We start from the raw sequence: 19,391 nt of genomic DNA, 5'->3' as shown, positions 1-19,391 counted from the left end.
GCAGATTGAATGTCATCAGTTCTTCATGCATTTGGTTTTAGAACAAAGTATTAACACCACTTATATCATTTCTGAAGCATAAAAAGGCAATCTCCAGAAGTAAAAAGCTGACATTAGGCTATAAACAAATTGTGATGACTCAACATCACGTCTAAAGGTTGAAAGCTAATGTTCAGCGTTAGCAACCACTGTTTTTTAGGCCTCGTTTTTGCACCACTCCAAGAAGCCTTTTTTATGTTTCTATGTTACCTGAAGGCTAACCTATTTCTCCGGCACAATAACCAACTGCAGTAACTCCAGCCTCTGCCTGAATGAGTAGAGTTGAGGTGAGGATGGCCTCAGGGAGATGATGGTTCAGTAAGAAAGAAACCACACTGTAGGCCTAGCATGGTTTTTTAATAGGCCTCTTTAACCACAGGGCTAAACTGAGGGGATTCATTTAGCAATCTGAACGCTAGATGCAGACAAATTCCTTACACTATCCCTTTAGTGCTGAGATCTAGAGATGATTAACCAATTTCAAATAAACCTCAACTTAAATGACCTGAAAATTCTTTCTTTGCCCAATGTCACATCTTCTTCTGTACAGCTGAAAGGGGGAGCTCACACATCACATGAGAGGTGAAACTGCTTGACATTTAAGGCCTGAGGCGGTTCATTACTCATTCGTAGAGACTCCTGACGTCTACTCTGATATTGATATAGTGGGGAGTATTGAACATTTCAGCCACTTTGCTTACTTATTTAATTCTAGAGTTTAGCTGTGACCAGCAGCTCCATGGCTCCCTCTGTTGGTGGACACAAACACTGTGTTAGTCATTAAGAATCTATCTTGAAGAGCTTGCTCTATAGACGTAATGTAATATGTTATCTTTCCCCAATAAATGATACAAAAATGTATATAAACTATTTTACAGTAGAGTCAGTATGGGCAGAGGTAATGATTGAGATCACTTTCAATGTACCCATTGTATGCGAGTGTTGCATTCAATGTATTGCATGTTGTAAAGTTTCCATGGAATTATTCTTTGCAGAATGTTTCCACTCATCCCAACGGCTTCTTGTTTCCAGCAGTCCCACTTTCAAATCAAACAAGGCATATTTATGTTTGGACGTTTATTCAATACACTGTGTACAAAAAAATTCAACTGAAAATACGACTGTATGAATGTGTATTCTGTATTCATACAATCGTTTCATAATGAACCCATCTAAAAAGGGCCAAAGGTCTCAAGATTGCATCAAAATAAAATAAAAAACACAGACGGTGGAGGGAGCAACAAGAACCAATACATTCTTACCGTCCCACAAGAGACACAAAGGTCAAAGTTTTCACAGAAAACGTTCCATATATCTGACCCACAGATAACACAGAGTACACGCAGCAGCAGCAGCAGCGGCTGCTTCTGAAGCGTTCATGTTAGAAGCTCATGATTTTCACGCCACACACACGTCCATCTGACGCTCTGACTGAAGCGAGTGCACAGAAGAAAGCTTGATAACACACACTGCCGTTCTTCTTAATCTTATCACCTTCAATGCTGGAAAAAAGTCTCAAAGGTCAGCAGAGTTCAAGTTAAGAAAGCAGTTTTGATTCTGTGCAGTTCTTCCTTAGGCCCATTTTAAGGAATCATGGCTGTGTCTAAATTCTATTGGCCTTTTTCTTTATAAAGTGCTTCCAGTATCACACAGGAAGGTCAAACTTGCCGACTTCTGTACAAACCGACCCATGAAGGAATATGAAGCAATATCAGGTAGGTACACAGTACAACAGCCACAATGAGAAGGTCATTCAGTCGTATGAAGAGCTTAGGACACTCCTTTGGTGGACCATGTTGATGAAGCAGCTCACACATAGTGGTCAAGTGGTGGCATGTTTCAGTCTCACTGTTAAAATGATGCCGGTAAAAACACAGTGCGTCAGTGAGGCAGAGCTCAGTCCCTGCAGGATCAGTCTCTCTGCTCTCACAGAGCTGCAGTTTGATCAAGGAACGGCTCCTCCGGGGGCCAACCATTGTTCCCAGGCTAGTGTCCGTGCTGCGGGTGCTGGTTGTGTTGGTTGTTGGCGGGGTGGTTTGGGGGCAGTGGGGGTCCGTTGACACCAGGGTGGTAGAAAGCACAGTTGCTCTCGTACCGGCAGCTGCCCTTCATCATGAAGTGACGACACACAGGCCTCTTGGACATGTCTGACGAGAGGAGAGAACAGCGTTAGCATCACATCACACACTCACACTTTTCCAAACTGTGCAACACCCTACCAGGAAACATCAGAGGCCAACTCAGTGGACGTAAGTGTATTATTATCATTGTTTTAGTTATTTATTATATTGTATTTATTCATTTTGTATTGAATCTTCCTTTATTTTCCTTATTTATTTTACTGTTAAGTATTTACCTCCTTGTGTCCCTTGGAATTGTTATATTACACTTTTATGCTGCATGTGTGAAAAAACTATTTGACCTTTGACCTATGGTAAATTACATGTTCTCAGTTTTAACTTGTGTCATGTTGTTAAAGTTCTTTGAGCTGCTTCTGGTGTGTGAAAAGTGCTATACAAATAAAGCATTATTATTATTAATTTGAATCTCTCACTGCACCAGAGTTCCCGTTAGAATATGTTTTCGCCGGTCAACATGTCCGTTAAAGTTTAAATCTTCCGGACAAAATTAGAAAAGTACCGGTCAAAGGTCTTCTTTGTTATTTATTGAGCTTTAAAACAAATTGAGATGATTCGATATTAAACAAACTAATTATAGTAGATTAACTACATTATTCAAAAGTGTTCAGTAATTTACAATAACACGGGCATAATAAACGGAGCGCTCTCCCTCTCCTGACAGCCCGTCAGTATCATGCAGCTCGCGGATCAGTAATGAGTGACCCGACAGTAAAACTAAACATATCTATAACTAGTTCAGGTAGTTTGAGAGGTCATTAAAATAGCTACGTGTGATATTCTAACCTGAAGTGTGTGTTTTGTCCGCTCACCGCTGCATGTGATCATGCAGAGCTGCGTGTCGACTAGTCAGCAGCAGCTGATCTCTCTCGTCAGATTAGACTTCACTCGCGTTTATGTCCATATCGATCAGATCCAGCTAGTTCTAGCTAATGATAGGACTACCTGCTTATTAAAAGACACCTAAACAATAAGTGTCGCTATGCAACTGGGTGAGGCCACAAAGTATAGCGCAGCATTATGCATTTGTTTACATGCCCACCGGAACCCGAGGCATTACCAACAGATCAACGCACAATTAGGCCTGTCGCGATAATCGATAAATTGACTTATCGTACGATAAATAAAAATGGACTCGATAACTTTTCTGAACTCGATTAATTGCCGTTTACATAAGGATGTGACCAGCATTTTAGCTAGGAGCGCTGTGGCTACCGAACACACGCGCTGTGAGGGCGGCTGACACACAGCCAGGTCAGGACCTTTATATATACAGTCTATGGTCAGGACACTCCGCGTGCACGTGCAGCAGCCAAATTAATAATATAGCGACAAGCGGGAGACAACGTGTGACTTACTCGCGGGGAATTTAAAGTGAAATGGAATTGGATACAAAACCTAACTACACATCTCGATTCTCCGGTGTGGCAGTATTTTGGATTCAAGCCAAATCAACGAGGCGAACCTACGGCCTTCAATGACCCGGGCGGTGTGTCGCATTTGGTTAAAAAAGGTAGCGACAAAAGCAGGCAATACCACGCATTTTAAACTACACCTAAAACACAACCACCCCATACCATTTTCCCAGCTGGGAGCAAACACGGCAGCTGGAGATGGAGAGCCCCCACCTTCCTGACAGTTTACAATCAAAGATGCATTTGCCCGACAATGCAAACATGTTGCTGTTCCTTGCTCGAAAACTTTGAAAAACAGATTTGGATAAGGCCTGTTGAGGCCTCTGGGTCTTTGTATGGACAGTGGACTGTACACTTGACTGTTGTTTTAAGGAGGCTTTCTTTGCTTGTGAGATAATGTGTGCTCATATTTATTTATATCTATTAGGGATGTAACGATATATCGAATATCGCGGTAAATAAATGTCTCAATACCGTTTGACAAATACTGACAAAATCTACCGCGATTTTGTTTTGTTTTATAATTATTATTTTTTTAATCCTTTATTCAACCAGATGGTCCCATTGAGATCATCAATCTCTTTTTCAAGGGAGACCTGTCCAACATGGCAGCAAGTAGGTTACAACATGAACATAAAACAACAGATAACAATAAAGGACATCATATTTACAGGGCTACATGTACATACCTAGAGACATTGACAAGTACCAACAGTATATCTATATCTCTGTCAATAAGCCTCACTTTCTTGGCAAACACTGTATTGTTTTTGAAGTGGTGGAGAGACAATGCACAGTTTGACCCACTGCTGTCACCCATGGCCAAAGCATATCTCTCTGTCCCAGCAACATCAGTACCAAGCGAGAGAGTTTTTTCCACAGCAGGGGATATTGTAAACGCCCAAACATCCCAGCTTCTACCTGGAAATGTGGACATGCTCATATTCCTGAAAGATAACCTTGATGACGCTGAGTGAGTGAGTGAGTGAGTGAGTGAGTGAGTGAGTGAGTTAGAGTTAAGTTACTTGAAAAACTAAAGTGAAACTTGATTTATTCTATTGCAGGGTCTGATTATTATATTGTTGACACTTTAAAATACTACTATCCTACTAAAATGCTGTACAAATCTGATTTATTATTTAATAAAGAAAAAAAATTCAAGTAAAATAAAAAATTCACATTTTTTTCCTTTATTTTTCAATATCGCGATAAATATCGTACCGTGGACTTTTTATCGCGATATTATCGTACCGTGAGTTTTTGGTATCGTTACATCCCTAATATCTATAAATAATATATATAGATAGATAGAGAGAGAGAGCTCTATTTTCCAGCCTGACTATTTAATTTATTGTTTTGGTTGTGTGTGATTTAATTAATTTATTATTATTTAATTTATTTAATTTATTTATTATATATTTTAATATTATTTCACATTTCATTTGCAATGTTGAATGTTCAATACAAAGTTCTGTTTGAAAGGATGTACTTGAATTATTATTATATATGATCATTATGTCAGTGGTCTAAAATGGTCTTACAACGGTGCCGACAATATTATCGTTTATCGCAATAATTTCCAGAAAAATTGATCATCCAACAAAATGTATTATCGTGACAGGCCTATGCGCAATCAACCCATACAGGACATCTCTTTCTCCACATTACGTGTTTGTCCCACATACCATTCATGTTGTTGTGTCCTCCTCTGGGCCCCCCTCGTCCTCGGCCCCTGAAGCCCGGCTCTCCCCCCCCACGGCCCCGCCCTCCTCTGTGGAAGTGGCCCCCCCTGGGCGGCCCTCCTCTCATGGAGTCGTCTCCCCAGTAGTTCCCGTTGTCTCCTCGGCCCTGGCCCGGCGGCGGCCCCATCATGCGCGGGCCCCCGCCGCTGTTGAACGGGGGGCCGTGGTTGTGCGGAGGTGGAGGGTGGTTGAAGCGGGGAGCGCCGGGGGGGTTGTTGGGGGGGTATCCGCCATTCATGGGCATCGGCATGTGCATGTTCATGTTGTTCATGCCCGGACCGTGACCCAGCAGACCCGGGTTGACTAGAGAGAGACAATAATGATGAGTCACAGAACAAGCAAAGCATGCTGGGACAGCAAGAAAAGATGGGAGAATTAGATGGGAAGTTTACCTGGTGGAGGTCCGTTGGGGTTCTGGTTCTGGGTCTGCTGCAAGGAGCCCAGCAGCTGTTTGATCTTGTCGGAAAAGTTGGGCTGCTTGATCAGGTCTTCAGTCGATTGGTTACCAGAGGCGCCCTAAAGATACACACAAACACACATTAAATACACAATACAGCTGCAAACCCAACTGGGCACATCACATCAGTGGTGCCCGGCAGAGGGTCCAATCCGACCCACGGGTGACTTTAGATCACAGAGAAGACATTAACTGCTATTTTCCCGACTTTTATGTTTTTTGTATGCATACATTTCCTTCACAAGGCACCTTCTTCCTGAATAGCCCCCACTTTAGTCTGTATGCTGGTGTGTGAGGATTACTGCACAGATGTGGAAGTTAATGTAAAATAGTTGTTTAGAAAGTAACATACTATATCTTCATTATCAGTTCCAGGTACCTGTGTCTAGATGTTTCTCTAGACACACTGTTCCGTACGTCGTAATGCACATACGTGACTCGAAATCAGTCGGAAGTCGCAACGGCTCATTTCAAAATAAACGTGGATTTGCGTAAACAAATAGTTTCTCTGGGTTCGGGTGTTTTGTTTGATTTGAAATAAACAAAGTCTTGGCTTTCAGAATGTGAAACTTTTACTTCCAAAATCACACGATAAATACATGTTTGAAGCTTGTAAAGGGAAGAAGACAGCTCTCACTCGCCACTCTGCTCTTCCACAGCGCCGCTGACATTATGAATGTAAGAGTATAGTAATCATAGATAACACGGCAGGGTCCGTTACCGTTTGTTTTCATCTGATTTCAAATAAACAAAGTCTTGGCTTTCAGAATATTAAACTTGTTTCGGCAAATTCAGATGATAAATACAACTTTGAAGCTTGTAACGGCATAATTCCAAGCGGAGAACGGAGTAACTTGACGTCACAGCAGGCATAACAACAGCCGGTGTTTCTCCTGAGTGTTTTCAAACACAATACGCACCAACGCAAAAATACACAAACACACACACTTCCCCCAGACCAGTAATCCAAACGAACATATTTTCCCTCCGTAGTACTTTGATCATTTGCTCCGCTAATAACCAATCAGATCGATGGATTCCAGAGAAGAGGAAACTTTGAAGGCCTTTTTCTCAAAATGAGGACTCGGTGACAGTCATTATATAATGTGACATATTTCGCTTAATATTTGGAGTACAACAAAAACAATCCTGATATCATTAGAAAGCTAGGAATCTCCTCTTTCCAGCAGTGTAGACAACTCAAAACAACTCTTCGGGTCAATGCGACTGATTTCGATAGAGCAGGTCACATGTGTAAATGATAAACTGAGACACAATACTGTTGAAATTGCACTTATTTTTCAGGTTGTTCATAAAGTTTGTAAAAAGATAGTTCATTAAATGTGAACATCTTCAGAATGTACTCTTTTGCTCCTAAACAAAGCGAACCGGTTGGCGTTGTGGTAAGTTATAGGTTATTATGCTGGGATTTGACTGGTCCGGCACACTTGAGGAAAAATGTGGCTGCATGTGGCCCCTAACCTAAAATGAGTTTGAGACCACTAGACTACATATTGAATGTGTATTTTGATTAGCGCGTTAAAAAAGGAAACCATGATGATCATGATTGTAAAATAGTATGTGAAAGCTTCTCCTGACGGTTCTCACCATGATGGAGGTGAGCAGCTCCTGCACGTTGACAGTGGGAGCCACAGGGCTGCTGACGGGGTTGGTCTGCGGGCTGCGGGAGCTGTTATTCAGGTTGCCCATGAGGTTGGCAAGGACAGGAGGCAGCTTGGAGCTCTCGCCCGGGGCCATGGAGCCCGGCTGGGTGTCCATGGGCTCCGCGTAGCCATCATCCCCCATGGAAGAGTCCTGCAGGGGACACAGTATCACACACATTACACAATGTGTCTAATGAGATACAGTGTGTGTGTGTGTGTGTGTGTGTGTGTGTGTGTGTGTGTGTGTGTGTGTGTGTGTGTGTGTGTGTGTGTGTGTGTGTACTGACCTCATCCAGTGGGATGATTCGGGGGGGCATGGGTTCATACGGCTCTGGGTCTGGTTCATGTGGATTGTCCGGCACACTAATGATAAGAGAAAGATGGAAATGATTAACACTGCGACTCACCCCCTGACTTTATAGCCCATCTTTTTTAAACACATGAGCCTAGAAGCATCTGATCCTGTTCCCTACCTGTCTTTGGTGAGGAAGATCTCCTGCAGGATGCCCATCTCGCGGTCTCTCTGGGTCAGTTTCTCTGTGCTGTTGGCCCCGGCACTGACCAGGCAGCCCGTCAGCGTCAGGGGCCTCGGCGGGGACCAGGGGACCCTCTCCTCCATGGTGTCATGGGAGAGGCGGCGGGCCATCTCAAACGTCTGCCTGTCCATCATCAGCTCCCGTTTGGCGGCCTCACCAAAGTCCTTAATCTTGTTGACGTTGACTGTGTAAGATGAAAATGAGGTTCATCATTTTGTCATACTGTAATAACTGTGTTTTACAGCAATCACCACTCGACATTGTGCAATAGGAAGCATGCGCTGTACCTCGCTCTGTCTCATCCAGGTCAAAGTAGAAGTAGTGTTTGAGCTGCTCCTCCTCCGCCCAGTGGACCGTCTTCTTCTTCTTGCCCTTCTTGGTCAGACTCTCCTCCTCCCCCCGAGGTTCTGCCAGCGCGTTAGGCGTCTCACCTACAAACAATAAGACACAGTAACATTGAGCACACCCTCATTATGAACAAATGTCTTCACAACTTCATACAATTCCTGTTTGCATCTCACATATTTCTCTATTAGTACATTAAGCAGTATTTTATTGCACTCTACGGCATTTCATTTAACATTCGATGTACATCTTATCCTATTTCACTTGCATATATTGAACTTCTCCTGCATTAGTCTTGCTGCATTCTCTTGCACTATTTTATTTCTACTCTCTTTATTTTTGGCACTATTTCTATTGATCTACAACATCAGGAAGATGCGTCCCCAGCTGACACAGAAAGCGACGCAGGTTCTGGTCCAGGCTCTCGTCATCTCACGCCTAGACTACTGCAACTCCCTCCTGGCTGGTCTACCTGCATGTGCCATCCGACCTCTGCAGCTCATCCAGAATGCAGCGGCTCGTCTGGTTTTCAACCTTCCTAAATTCTCCCACACCACTCTGCTCCTCCGCTCCCTTCACTGGCTTCCGGTAACTGCTAGAATCCACTTCAAGACACTGGTACTTGCTTACCATGCGAATGGATCTGGCCCTTCCTACATCCAGGACATGGTTAAACTGTACACTCCAGCACGTGCACTACGCTCTGCATCAGCCAAACGACTCGCTGCACCCTCGCTGCGAGGGGGACCCAAGTTCCCATCAGAAAAAACACGTGGGTTTGCTATCCTGGCTCCAAGATGGTGGAATGAGCTCCCCATTGACATCAGGACGGCAGATAGCTTGCACATCTTCCGGCGCAAACTGAAAACTCATCTCTTTCGACTCCACTTCGAGCGATAGAACTATTAACAAAGCACTTTATACTAATAAAGGACTGGCTTATCTAAAGCCAGTTGAGTAGCACTTGAAATGTTTGGCTCTATGAAACCTGATGTACTTATATGATTCTGTTTTCTTCAAGGTTGTGTCTTCCTGGTCGAATGTACTTATTGTAAGTCGCTTTGGATAAAAGCATCAGCTAAATGCAATGTAATGTAATGATCTTTTTATTTAGTTGTAGGTAGTGTTCATTTCGTCAGCTATTTTTTTATTTAGTTTTAGTCTTAGTCCTGTGTTAAATTTCCTTTTTAGTTTTAGTCATATTTAGTCACCTTCATCCTGTTTTTATTTAGTCTTATTTTAGTCGACTAAAACAGTAACCATTTTAGTCTTATTTTAGTCAAAGAAAACTAATTATTTAGTCTACTTTTTGTCAATGAAAACTGTTGAGTCTTTTTTAGTCATCAGATTATATAGAACATTTCAGTCAAACTAGTCGAGCCAAAACCGATCATTTGTCATTTTAGCATATATAAATAAATAAGATTATATCTTGTCCTTATTTGATGAAAAACACAGGTTGAATGATTAAGAAGCTTTGCAGAGAGTATCTGGTCAGGTTTGTGGTGTTTTTACCAGCTGTGTTATGGCCACATTGCTTCCCTTCTGATAAAACAATGCATTCGCTTTTTTTCTCCGCCTCATTGAAGCGAAAATGGGCCCAAATATCACATCGTTTCTTTCTCCCAAGCAGTGGTGGCTTTAGACTTTTTCGTTGTCAGTCATTTTGACGGACAGGATCGTAACATTTCCGTCATAATCCATTATTATCCGTCGAGTGCACAATTTATCACTCACTCGCGCTGACGGGGGGGTATTCGGTTAACGCGAGTGCGACCACTGCTCCCAAGACCTGTTGTTGCCATTTCATTTTCTGTTGAATAAGGTTAGTTAGACCTTGAGTTAGACCCGAGTCTTCCTGACAGTTCACAGTGTGCCGCTGCCCGGTGTAATTCAAATCTACCGCCGCGCGCAGCACAGACACACAGCTGCTGCCCTGCCGCAGCACGGACACACAGCTGCTGCCCAGCCGCAGCACGGACACACAGCTGCTGCCCTGCCGCAGCACAGACACACAGCTGCTGCCCAGCCGCAGCACAGACACACAGCTGCTGCCCAGCCGCAGCACGGACACACAGCTGCTGCCCAGCCGCAGCACAGACACACAGCTGCTGCCCAGCCGCAGCACACACACAGCTGCTGCCCGGCCACAGCACCGGAAATGGAACTGCTGGGAGAAAAACTGACTATCAGAGATGTAACGTTATGTTTGATAATATTTCGTCTCCTCATTTTTCGTCAACGAAAGTAAAGAGAGATTTTGGCATAGTTTTTATTTAGTAAACTACATTTTCGTCTCGTCACTTTTCGTCAACGATATTGCATGATGATTTCATTACAGTTATTGTTTACTGCCGTCGGTGCCGTCTCGTCATCGTCTCGTTTTCGTCATGGAAAAAAAGGTCGTTGACGAACATATTTCGTCATAGTTTTAGTCAACGAAATGAACACTAGTTGTAGGTCTGATATATATTTATGTTGCATTGTTGGAGGAGCTGGTGACTGAAGTGTGTCCTTGCATGTCTACACTGTGCATATAACAATAAAGCCCTTTGAACCCTTTGGACCTTTGAATTAATCCAAAGAAAAACATCACAGAGCATGTGTGAGGACTGACCGTTGTCAGAGGCCTCGGGCTCCTCCGAGGGGACGGGGGTCCCCGGCCGATCTGGCTCCAGGATGTCATCCGCAGGCGTGATGGAGGCAGCTCCTTCAGGAGATGAAGGTTTAGTCGGAGATGAAGAGTACACAGCGGGTTTGCTGCTGTCAAAGGGGTTTGCCTGAGAACAAAGAAGGAAGAGAGGGACGTTTGGTTACATTTTCTGAGAACCTGGGAAACAAACTAAAATAATACATTCAAAATAAAATATATACAAATTCTGAGGAAGTTTTGGACTGACAATGACCATAAAAGATTCAAATAAAAACATTCTGAGGCATTTTGGCTATAATAACTACAAATTAAATGATAGACAATGATTTTTAGTATGTTTTGGACTGAAAATGTTATTATTAGATACAAAATAAAAACGTTCAGAGGCTATTTTGGACAAACATTGGCCATAATAACTGCAAATGAAATGGAAGGAAAATGTTCTGAGTGCGTGGACTGACAATAGCCAGAATACAGACTGACGGTACCTTGTTAGACGTGGGGGACACAGCCTTGTTCCCAGCTGGACTCGTCGGAGCAGACTTCTTCTTCTTGATTTTGACCCCGGGCACTGGAGCAGAGTTCAGAGCATCGAGGAACCCGGTGCACTCCATGGCTGCAGGGAGAAACAGGAGCGGTGAGCACAGCTACATCACTATTATCTCTTTTATATATCATTTAAATGTTTCTCTGAACGTACGTTGAGCTGGAATGAGCTTGATCTTGATCTCTTTGGCGGAGTTGATGGTTAACGGTTTGTATTTCTTCTCCAGAGGCGGGGCTTCTGTTGGACCAGAACTGAAAAATAAAGGAAACAAGTCAGTACTCTGATCCGCCACCGGAGGGCAGCGACGAGACAGCTGCAAGAATACACAACAGACAAGCAGATATGGGGGGGCAGCAGTACCTTGGCCTCTTGAGGACAGGGGGCTTGATGTTGTACTTGTCCCCCAGCTGAGGGGCGACGGGCGTCTTCTTAGCAGGGGCTGGGTTGGGGGTGTCTATTTCCAATCCTACTCAACACACAACATATTTCATCTCTCATACAGAACTTATAAAAACAGAATTCACTTCCTCAGTGCTCAGCGTCAGGTTTACCTATGGAGCGGATCTTGGTGTGGCTGGGAGCATGAGCTTTGGGTTTCTCCTTCTTCTTCTCCTCCTCCACCACAATCTTTTCCTTCACCTCCTTTACTGCCACCTTGGCCTCCTCTTTCTTCTTCTTCTTATCTGCAAGATAAATTATCACTGGTGTTAAGTAACCGAGTACATTTAGTCAAGTACTGTACTTAAGGTACTTATACTTCACTTGAGTATTTCAATTTTTTTGAAAAGGTAGATGGTGTACTTCTACTCCACTACATGTATTTAATCCCTTTAGTTACTTCACAGATGTGGATGAATGATGTGAAATATAATCAAGTGTTAAATCAGACTTTAGTTCCACCTGGAGTAAATCCACCAGCTACCCTGCAGTATACAAAGTCATTCAAACTAGCTGCACCTTTACCAGCTTTGAGAACACTTTCATGATCAATCATTATAAAACATATCATATATATTATTCTGAAATGGACCAATCTGCACAACGACTACTTTTACTGTCTTTCACTATATTTTGATTAGAATACTTTTCTACTTTCACTTGAGGAACATTTTGAATGCAGGACTTTTACTTGTAACAACAGGGTATATGCAGGAAACCTGAAGTCAAATGTAAAACCTTTTAAGACCTTTTTTAAGACCCTTTCCATACATTTTAAGACCTCATCGCCACTTCGAGTTTTAACCGGTTACCTTGGCGACACACTTTACCTCACATTTACGACAGTATGGATTGAAAGATAGCACAACTAAACAGCTTGAGATAACTCCATATCATAATTCAGATAGAACAAAGCACAAGAGAATGAATTGTGTGACTAACCCAATGCAAGGTTTATTAGAAAAAAAACCCATTAGGCATTGTTCCCAAGAGATAAAACAAAAAACGATAAATATGTTAAGACTTTTCTCGTTCTTAATATAGACTATATTTAGGGTCGATATGTGTTGACTTCACTTTAAAATAGCAGATCTCTGTGACCGGATATAGTTCGGCTTAGTGAACATGTGTCTCTTCCTTGGAGGAGCAGCATCGGCCGGACTCCGCTGCTCCTCCGTGCAGAGAGTCTGCAGCGGTGTGTGTCAGCGACGTGCAGTCAGGGGAGGCACGGATTGGCTATCGGGAGAGTCGGGACTTAAACGCCGCGGCTTTCTGGCTAGCACTTAGCATGTGGGACCGGACAGCTTTGATCCCCATCGACAGTGGTGATTCTAGAGTCTGTGGGCCCCTCGAACCAGCTTTCATCACCATCAGTGGCCCCAACACACTCCCCCCCCCCCCCCCAGAGCGGAGCAAGGCAACGAAACTTAAAATAAGAAGTAGCATTTGACTGTGCGCTATGCATGAGGCCGCCTGGAGGGGGTTTCCCGACATGTCGTTGCAGTAAATGAAAGGGTGTTTCATGTTGTCGTTGCTGTGGACCTTCTTAATACCTTGGAAAATGCCGTTTAATACTTTTTAATAGCCTTAATTTTCGCTAAATTGATTTATCAACTTTTAATACTTTTTAAGACCCCGCGGACACCCTGAACAAAGTATTTCTACACTCAGGCTCTTCTACTCAAGTACAGGATGTGAGTACTTCTTCTACCTCTGGAAATGATTAGTGTAATAGCAGATAGGAGCCATGGTGAGCACAGACAGACATTTGACAGGTACATGATGGGTGTGTACCTGCAGGAGAGTTAGCGCTGGACACACTCTGGGAGCGGATGGTAGCCATCCAGCCGTCCACGAGCACGGTCGCCAACTTCCTCAGCTCTAAGGGTGACAGACAGGTTTATTAATATACATAATACACACTACTAATATATCAGGATACATTTCGTGTTTAATGTGCAAGCAAACTAACCTTCTGTATCTGCAGTCTTACTCAGCTGCTTCACCAGCTTGGCGGTGTTGTTCTGGGGGAAGATTAAGGCACAAACAGGAAGTTAGAGACTATAGTTCAACAGAGTCCTGCAGACATTACTACTGCCCAACACCCACCTGTTTGAGGTGGTCCACTTTGAGAGGGAGCTTCTGCAGGGTGAGCAAGATGAGCTGCAGCACGGGGGAGTTGTTGGTGGTTTTGGAGTAGGTGAGCCAGGCGTTGAGCATCCTGTAGCCCCCGACTCTGATAAACCTGATTGAAGCGGGAACAAATGATTAATAATGGAGGATGGGGAACACTTGGTGTAGGGAGAAGTGTGGAAGGTGTAAGAATAATTGCCATGAGGAAGCCATAAAAATAACCTATATAAAAAAGTGATTAAAAAAAAATAACAAACTGACTCAAGCTCTCAAACTGACCAAATTCTATAACTTCCTGTTTTTACATCACATTTAGCTGACGCTTTTATCCAAAGCGACTTACAATAAGTACATTCGACCAGGAAGACACAACCTTGAAGAAAACAGAATCATAAAGTACATCAGGTTTCATAGAGCCAAACATTTCAAGCGCTACTCAACTGGCTTTAGATAAGCCAGTCCTTTATTAGTATAAAAGTGCTTTGTTAATAGTTCTATCGCTCGAAGTGGAGTCGAAAGAGATGAGTTTTCAGTTTGCGCCGGAAGATGTGCAAGCTATCTGCCGTCCTGATTTCAATGGGGAGCTCATTCCACCATCTTGGAGCCAGGTTTCTTGAGAATTGCCTGCAAAACAGCTGTTCTTTTGTAGGAATGAATGTTTACCTAAGAACAAATCATTTTTAGACAACTAAATATTACAAGCACTTTAAAACTCTGAACAAATATTATTACAGGGTATCTGCAAGAATCCTGAAGTCAAATGTAATTCCTTTTAAGACCTTTTTTAAGACCCTCTCCATACATATTAAGACCTCATCGCTACTTTGAGTTTTAACCGGTTACCTTGGCGACACACTTCACCTCACATTGACTATATACAGCATTGATTGTCCTTCCTCCTTATCTTCCAACCATTTGGACGCAGACTTGCATTTCCCCATAACGATGTTGTTTAACAACCGGCGTAAACGGACCTTCGCGCTATCAAGCAGTGAGCGTGCGATGTCCTGTTCAGATGACGTCAAACCCAACGGGATGCCATCAATAAACTACACAGAATCACACTACACACCTACGCAATGACTACATTCAGGCACACTGTAGAATACAACCTCTTTGGACCATTGATATACTTATTGAAGACAAGCTACAAAATGTAATACCTTGGAAAATGCCCTTTAATACTTTTTAATAACCTTCATTTTCACTAAATTGATTTATCAACTTTTTAAGACACCTCAAACTTGTATCCACCCATTACAAACAATACATTGATATATACAGCATGCAGAGTGGAAGTGAGGCCTACCTGTTGAGGATATCATGGGATTTGGTCTGCAGCAGGATGCTCAGGTACATACACCTACTGACCATCTTAGTAGTAGCTTTCATCAGGCTGCATGAAGAGAAGCATGTGTTAGGATATCATGAGTAGAAGACGATTCAAAAGAGACGGTTTCACAGTAAAGTCACAGCAATGTGTCAGAGCTACTTCCTGTTGCTCACCTGTACACCTTGGGGACTCCCTCCAGGCTGCGGAGCTCTCCATCCTTCCCCAGCAGAGACTCCACTCCCTTCAGGATCTCCCTGGGGTCCACGGGCCCCCCTGCCATATCTGAAAAACACATATCAAATCGTTAATACACATGGCAACAAGGCATGGGTGTATTATAGTTTCTAGTATGAACAGCAAATATTTGGAAGGTATAGACGGGCTGTTTCTGGAAGGGACTTTTTGCCTGCCAAATGGAAAGGGGAGCTACACGTCACAAAAACACACCCAGCCTATCGTTAGGATTTCAGACTTTTTTTGCTCCAAAAAGTTTCCAACAAGGAACTGTCACACTAGACAGACAACAATCTCTAATGCCAACGATCTGACAGGGCTCAGATTCCCCTCACCACTGAGACTGAATCAGCTCAATCCAACAACATGGTCCAAAGAACTGATGCTCTACACTCAAACCAGGAGAGAACTGGAGCTGGCCGACATGTCTCACCCTGACACACAATCTGATGAATCATTTGAACATCAGGCCAGAAGAAATAAGCATGGGTAGTTTGGTGACATGGCCACATACATATGACTATTGACAGGCAGCAGCGTTTCCCCCCTGCTACAGCTCCATGTTGCTCCTGCAGCCACACCTCCAGAGCAGCTGCTGCCCCGAACTCCACCCGCTTGGAGCAGTCCACCAGACGAGCAGTGTCCCCTCTCTGGGACTGACATGTAGAGGAGACTGATCTCATTTAAGAGTGATGCAACACGGTTTATTCCACTTCATTCTCTTTAAGAGGCAGCAGCGACCACAGAACACAACTGCATGTTACTGACATACAAAATGTTACACATTTACTGCAAACCCACTTGTTTTATTTAACTTATCACTCAATGGAACAGTGATTCCCTCATCATAAAGTAAATGAATACGATGTATTAATAGCTTTAACTATGATTTACTACTACATATATTGAATCAAGACACAAAAAAGACAAAAAAGTTGAAATGTCAAAGTTTGGTTAGAATAAAAATAGATATGACTTATTGAAAGAAATGTTACCGGTAATGATTGATCACATTTTTAATACCACACTTCTATCACAATCATTCACATTTGTGCAAAACTGCAAGTCAAACAAAAACAATGGGAACAGAAACGTCTTTAGTGTAAACCCCTCATGAGAAATCAGATGAAATGACGAAAACAATTAAAAAATAATTTAGATTATACAACCCAAAACATTTCAAATGAGATAAAGGTACTGTATGAATAATGAAATGCTTTTAAACTGTAAAATGAGTTTGTTATATCCTCAGATATGTTTAAGGAACCACTGCCAGCAGGACACTATCGGCCCCCTACAGGACACCTTATGATCACACTGACACTGAACTGACTGTGGACTTACCCAATAGAGAAAGCATTACTAATTCATAGAATGGTAAGTGCAATATCACATGACAAGAGTGACAAATAGTCACACGGTAATCTGACGGATAACAAACTAATGAATAAAAGGTGTTGGATGTGTAATTAATTCAATCAGTGTACTTGTTATCTTTAAAAAGTCCAAAGTGACCCAAATAGACAGCCAACAAAGGGTTAATTTGTCTTTATGTATATCTTCAATTAAAATGATTAAACAAGCATCCTAACAAAAAGGATCTTATTAAATATAATCAAACTGCTTCATGAGTTAATTGCTCGTGTCATATAAAGCATGCACATATTTTCCGCATGTTTTATGCGTTTTCTGATGAAACCGTCACCCTGCCACAACACGTATGAAGAACCTGCATTTCTGACGGAGTTCAATTCATTGGAAATGATGTGAGGAATCAGTTAGATCTTACCCGTGTAACTGTAGTAGAAGTTTTATCTAGTCTCAGACCTCCAAAAAACTGCAAATAACCCAATTCCTGCAAATATCACAGTTGTTACACGTATACACAAAATCTGTTTTAAGCATGGCCCTGGTTCAGTGGGGGAAAGAACATTATTTGTGTCCTACTGGTGTCTTCAGATATATATCACTGGTACATTATTGTAAACAAACTACTCTTCTAGAAAGAAAAAAAGATTTGCTGAATGAATCAAATAACAATATTAGATGCCCTTGGTTATATAAGGGCAGTTCAAGCAGCCTATAAAAGGCACGCGCTTAAGATGTCATGTGTCATAGCTTAAACAGGCCTGCTCCTGTCAGAGGGGGAGGCGGCTATCACAGCCTCCCTCCGTTAACCACTTCGACGACAACCCAATGTCGACACAAGCAACAATGGCTCTCCCTGTCTGGCAAAACCCGTGCTGGTGTGAAGGAAAACAAGTCGGCGAGGACCAGATATTTACTGAACCAACCAATGCGACAAAAAGCTGCATGTACTTTCTCTGCATTTCGGTTTTGTTAAAAAATAACTCCCAAATGTTGCTCCAAGAACACCGCCAGCCCCCGGAGCTGTCCGAAGACGAAAATCAAACCACAACCAATCCGCCATGTTTGACAATTCCGACTGTTTGTGCTTCGAAAGACCACTTCGCTAGTCATCCTGCAATCTTTATCCACAGATTGCCGAGTCCCTGTGCTTTAGTTATCGACATGTCAACACACACAGTGCTTCATAGAATATGTCCACAATCCTCAGGCTAACGCAATCTTTATGTATAGATTGTTGTGGGTATTCGTTCCGTGGAGCAGCCCCTACTAAACAAACCTGGCAAGCAAAAAGTCCGACTTCATTAAGCAGTAATTAAATTTCTATGCCTACGGCAATCTTTATGAGTAGATTGCTTATGGTTATTTTAGTAATAGACCTGACTATTTCGTTTTTGTACAACCCGTCCATTCCGTCTCACACACAAAGAAACGGAGCCTGGTGCCTCCGTCCACTTTCCTGTGTGAGCTCATACTATAACATTGTCTATATTCAAATTGTTTGCCAAAAACAAGCTAACTTACGGTACCGGCTAACCAGCTACCGCTAAGTAATTTGTCGATTTTTTAACCTAAATGTATCTCGATTCAATTTAACTTTAAAATCAACTTACTATTGACACTATAGATCCTCAGCGTTTCGGGTGTATTAGAGTGTGCTTTTCAGGCACTTATATCTCTTATTTCATCAAGTTTATATCGTCAACCTTCATGGTTTTAATATCAACTGAAATACTTCTTATGGGTGGGGCTGTTATAGTTAAAGGCTAGCCTTTCCTTCAGGAACAAACTTGAGGCAAAAATAGTAATCAAATGTCCAATACTTGAAGAAAAAATATGAATTTGAGTAGAGTTGTTCAAAGTCCTCGACGGATCAGTCTTCGCCAAAGCAAATTCATACCTGCAAAACACACAAAGAAACACACATTCAATGTCGACTCTTTCGACACATTTCATCGTCCTCCGTCTTTATCAAAGTCCTCTGTTGGTTGTTTAAAACATTCAATAAAAAAATCGCATTTTAGACGGAGAAAATGTTATAAATAAGTCTTGCTGTCTTTCTGACTTCACTTACCTCTGAACAAATCCAGGAATGAGCCCGGGCGGGAGGGACTTGGGTTTTATACCAAGTGACGTTTTTTACGTCACGAACAACGTTTTCCTTTGTGTTAGCGCTGAAACAAAATGGTAGATAGCCGTCCTTCACTGAGCTGCCATGGGCACAATGGCGTATCACACGTGATGGATACTAATATTGTGATTACCTCCACAGATTCACCTTCAAAGTGTTGCATATTTGTATAATTTCGTAGATACTTAAGACCCTCAACGCATTTTGTTGATTAAGCT

General features: G+C 42.5%; 1 protein-coding gene across 1 annotated transcript; it reads right to left on the bottom strand.

The window, feature by feature from the left end:
• Window positions 1-1,099: 1,099 nt before the first annotated feature.
• On the bottom strand, window positions 1,100-19,257 carry ppp1r10 (protein phosphatase 1, regulatory subunit 10). Its single transcript, XM_034202233.1, has 19 exons — window positions 19,117-19,257; window positions 18,656-18,942; window positions 15,614-15,722; window positions 15,417-15,503; window positions 14,084-14,219; window positions 13,947-13,998; window positions 13,769-13,855; window positions 12,088-12,219; window positions 11,897-12,002; window positions 11,690-11,787; window positions 11,478-11,605; window positions 10,954-11,116; window positions 8,279-8,422; window positions 7,929-8,175; window positions 7,743-7,818; window positions 7,400-7,606; window positions 5,727-5,850; window positions 5,278-5,637; window positions 1,100-2,186 (listed from the first exon to the last, which is right to left on the bottom strand). Exons 3-19 carry the CDS (start codon window positions 15,718-15,720, stop codon window positions 2,026-2,028), a joined length of 2,415 nt encoding a protein of 804 aa, XP_034058124.1. The 5' UTR covers window positions 15,721-15,722; window positions 18,656-18,942; window positions 19,117-19,257; the 3' UTR covers window positions 1,100-2,025.
• Between the last annotated feature and the right edge of the window lie 134 nt (window positions 19,258-19,391).

The sequence above is a fragment of the Gymnodraco acuticeps genome, unplaced genomic scaffold (assembly GCF_902827175.1).
Source record: "Gymnodraco acuticeps unplaced genomic scaffold, fGymAcu1.1, whole genome shotgun sequence".
NCBI classification, from domain to species: domain Eukaryota; kingdom Metazoa; phylum Chordata; class Actinopteri; order Perciformes; family Bathydraconidae; genus Gymnodraco; species Gymnodraco acuticeps.
This window is presented reverse-complemented; position numbering and strand designations above follow the sequence as displayed.

Excerpts from the sequence above, each read along its gene's own strand:
- ppp1r10 (XM_034202233.1), bottom strand. The coding sequence starts at position 15,720 with ATGGCAGGGGGGCCCGTGGACCCCAGGGAGATCCTGAAGGGAGTGGAG. Across the intron at positions 12,003-12,087 it reads CACCAAGATCCGCTCCATAG|GATTGGAAATAGACACCCCC; the intron begins GTAAACCTGACG and ends TGTGTTGAGTAG. Across the intron at positions 5,638-5,726 it reads CCCCAACGGACCTCCACCAG|TCAACCCGGGTCTGCTGGGT; the intron begins GTAAACTTCCCA and ends GTCTCTCTCTAG.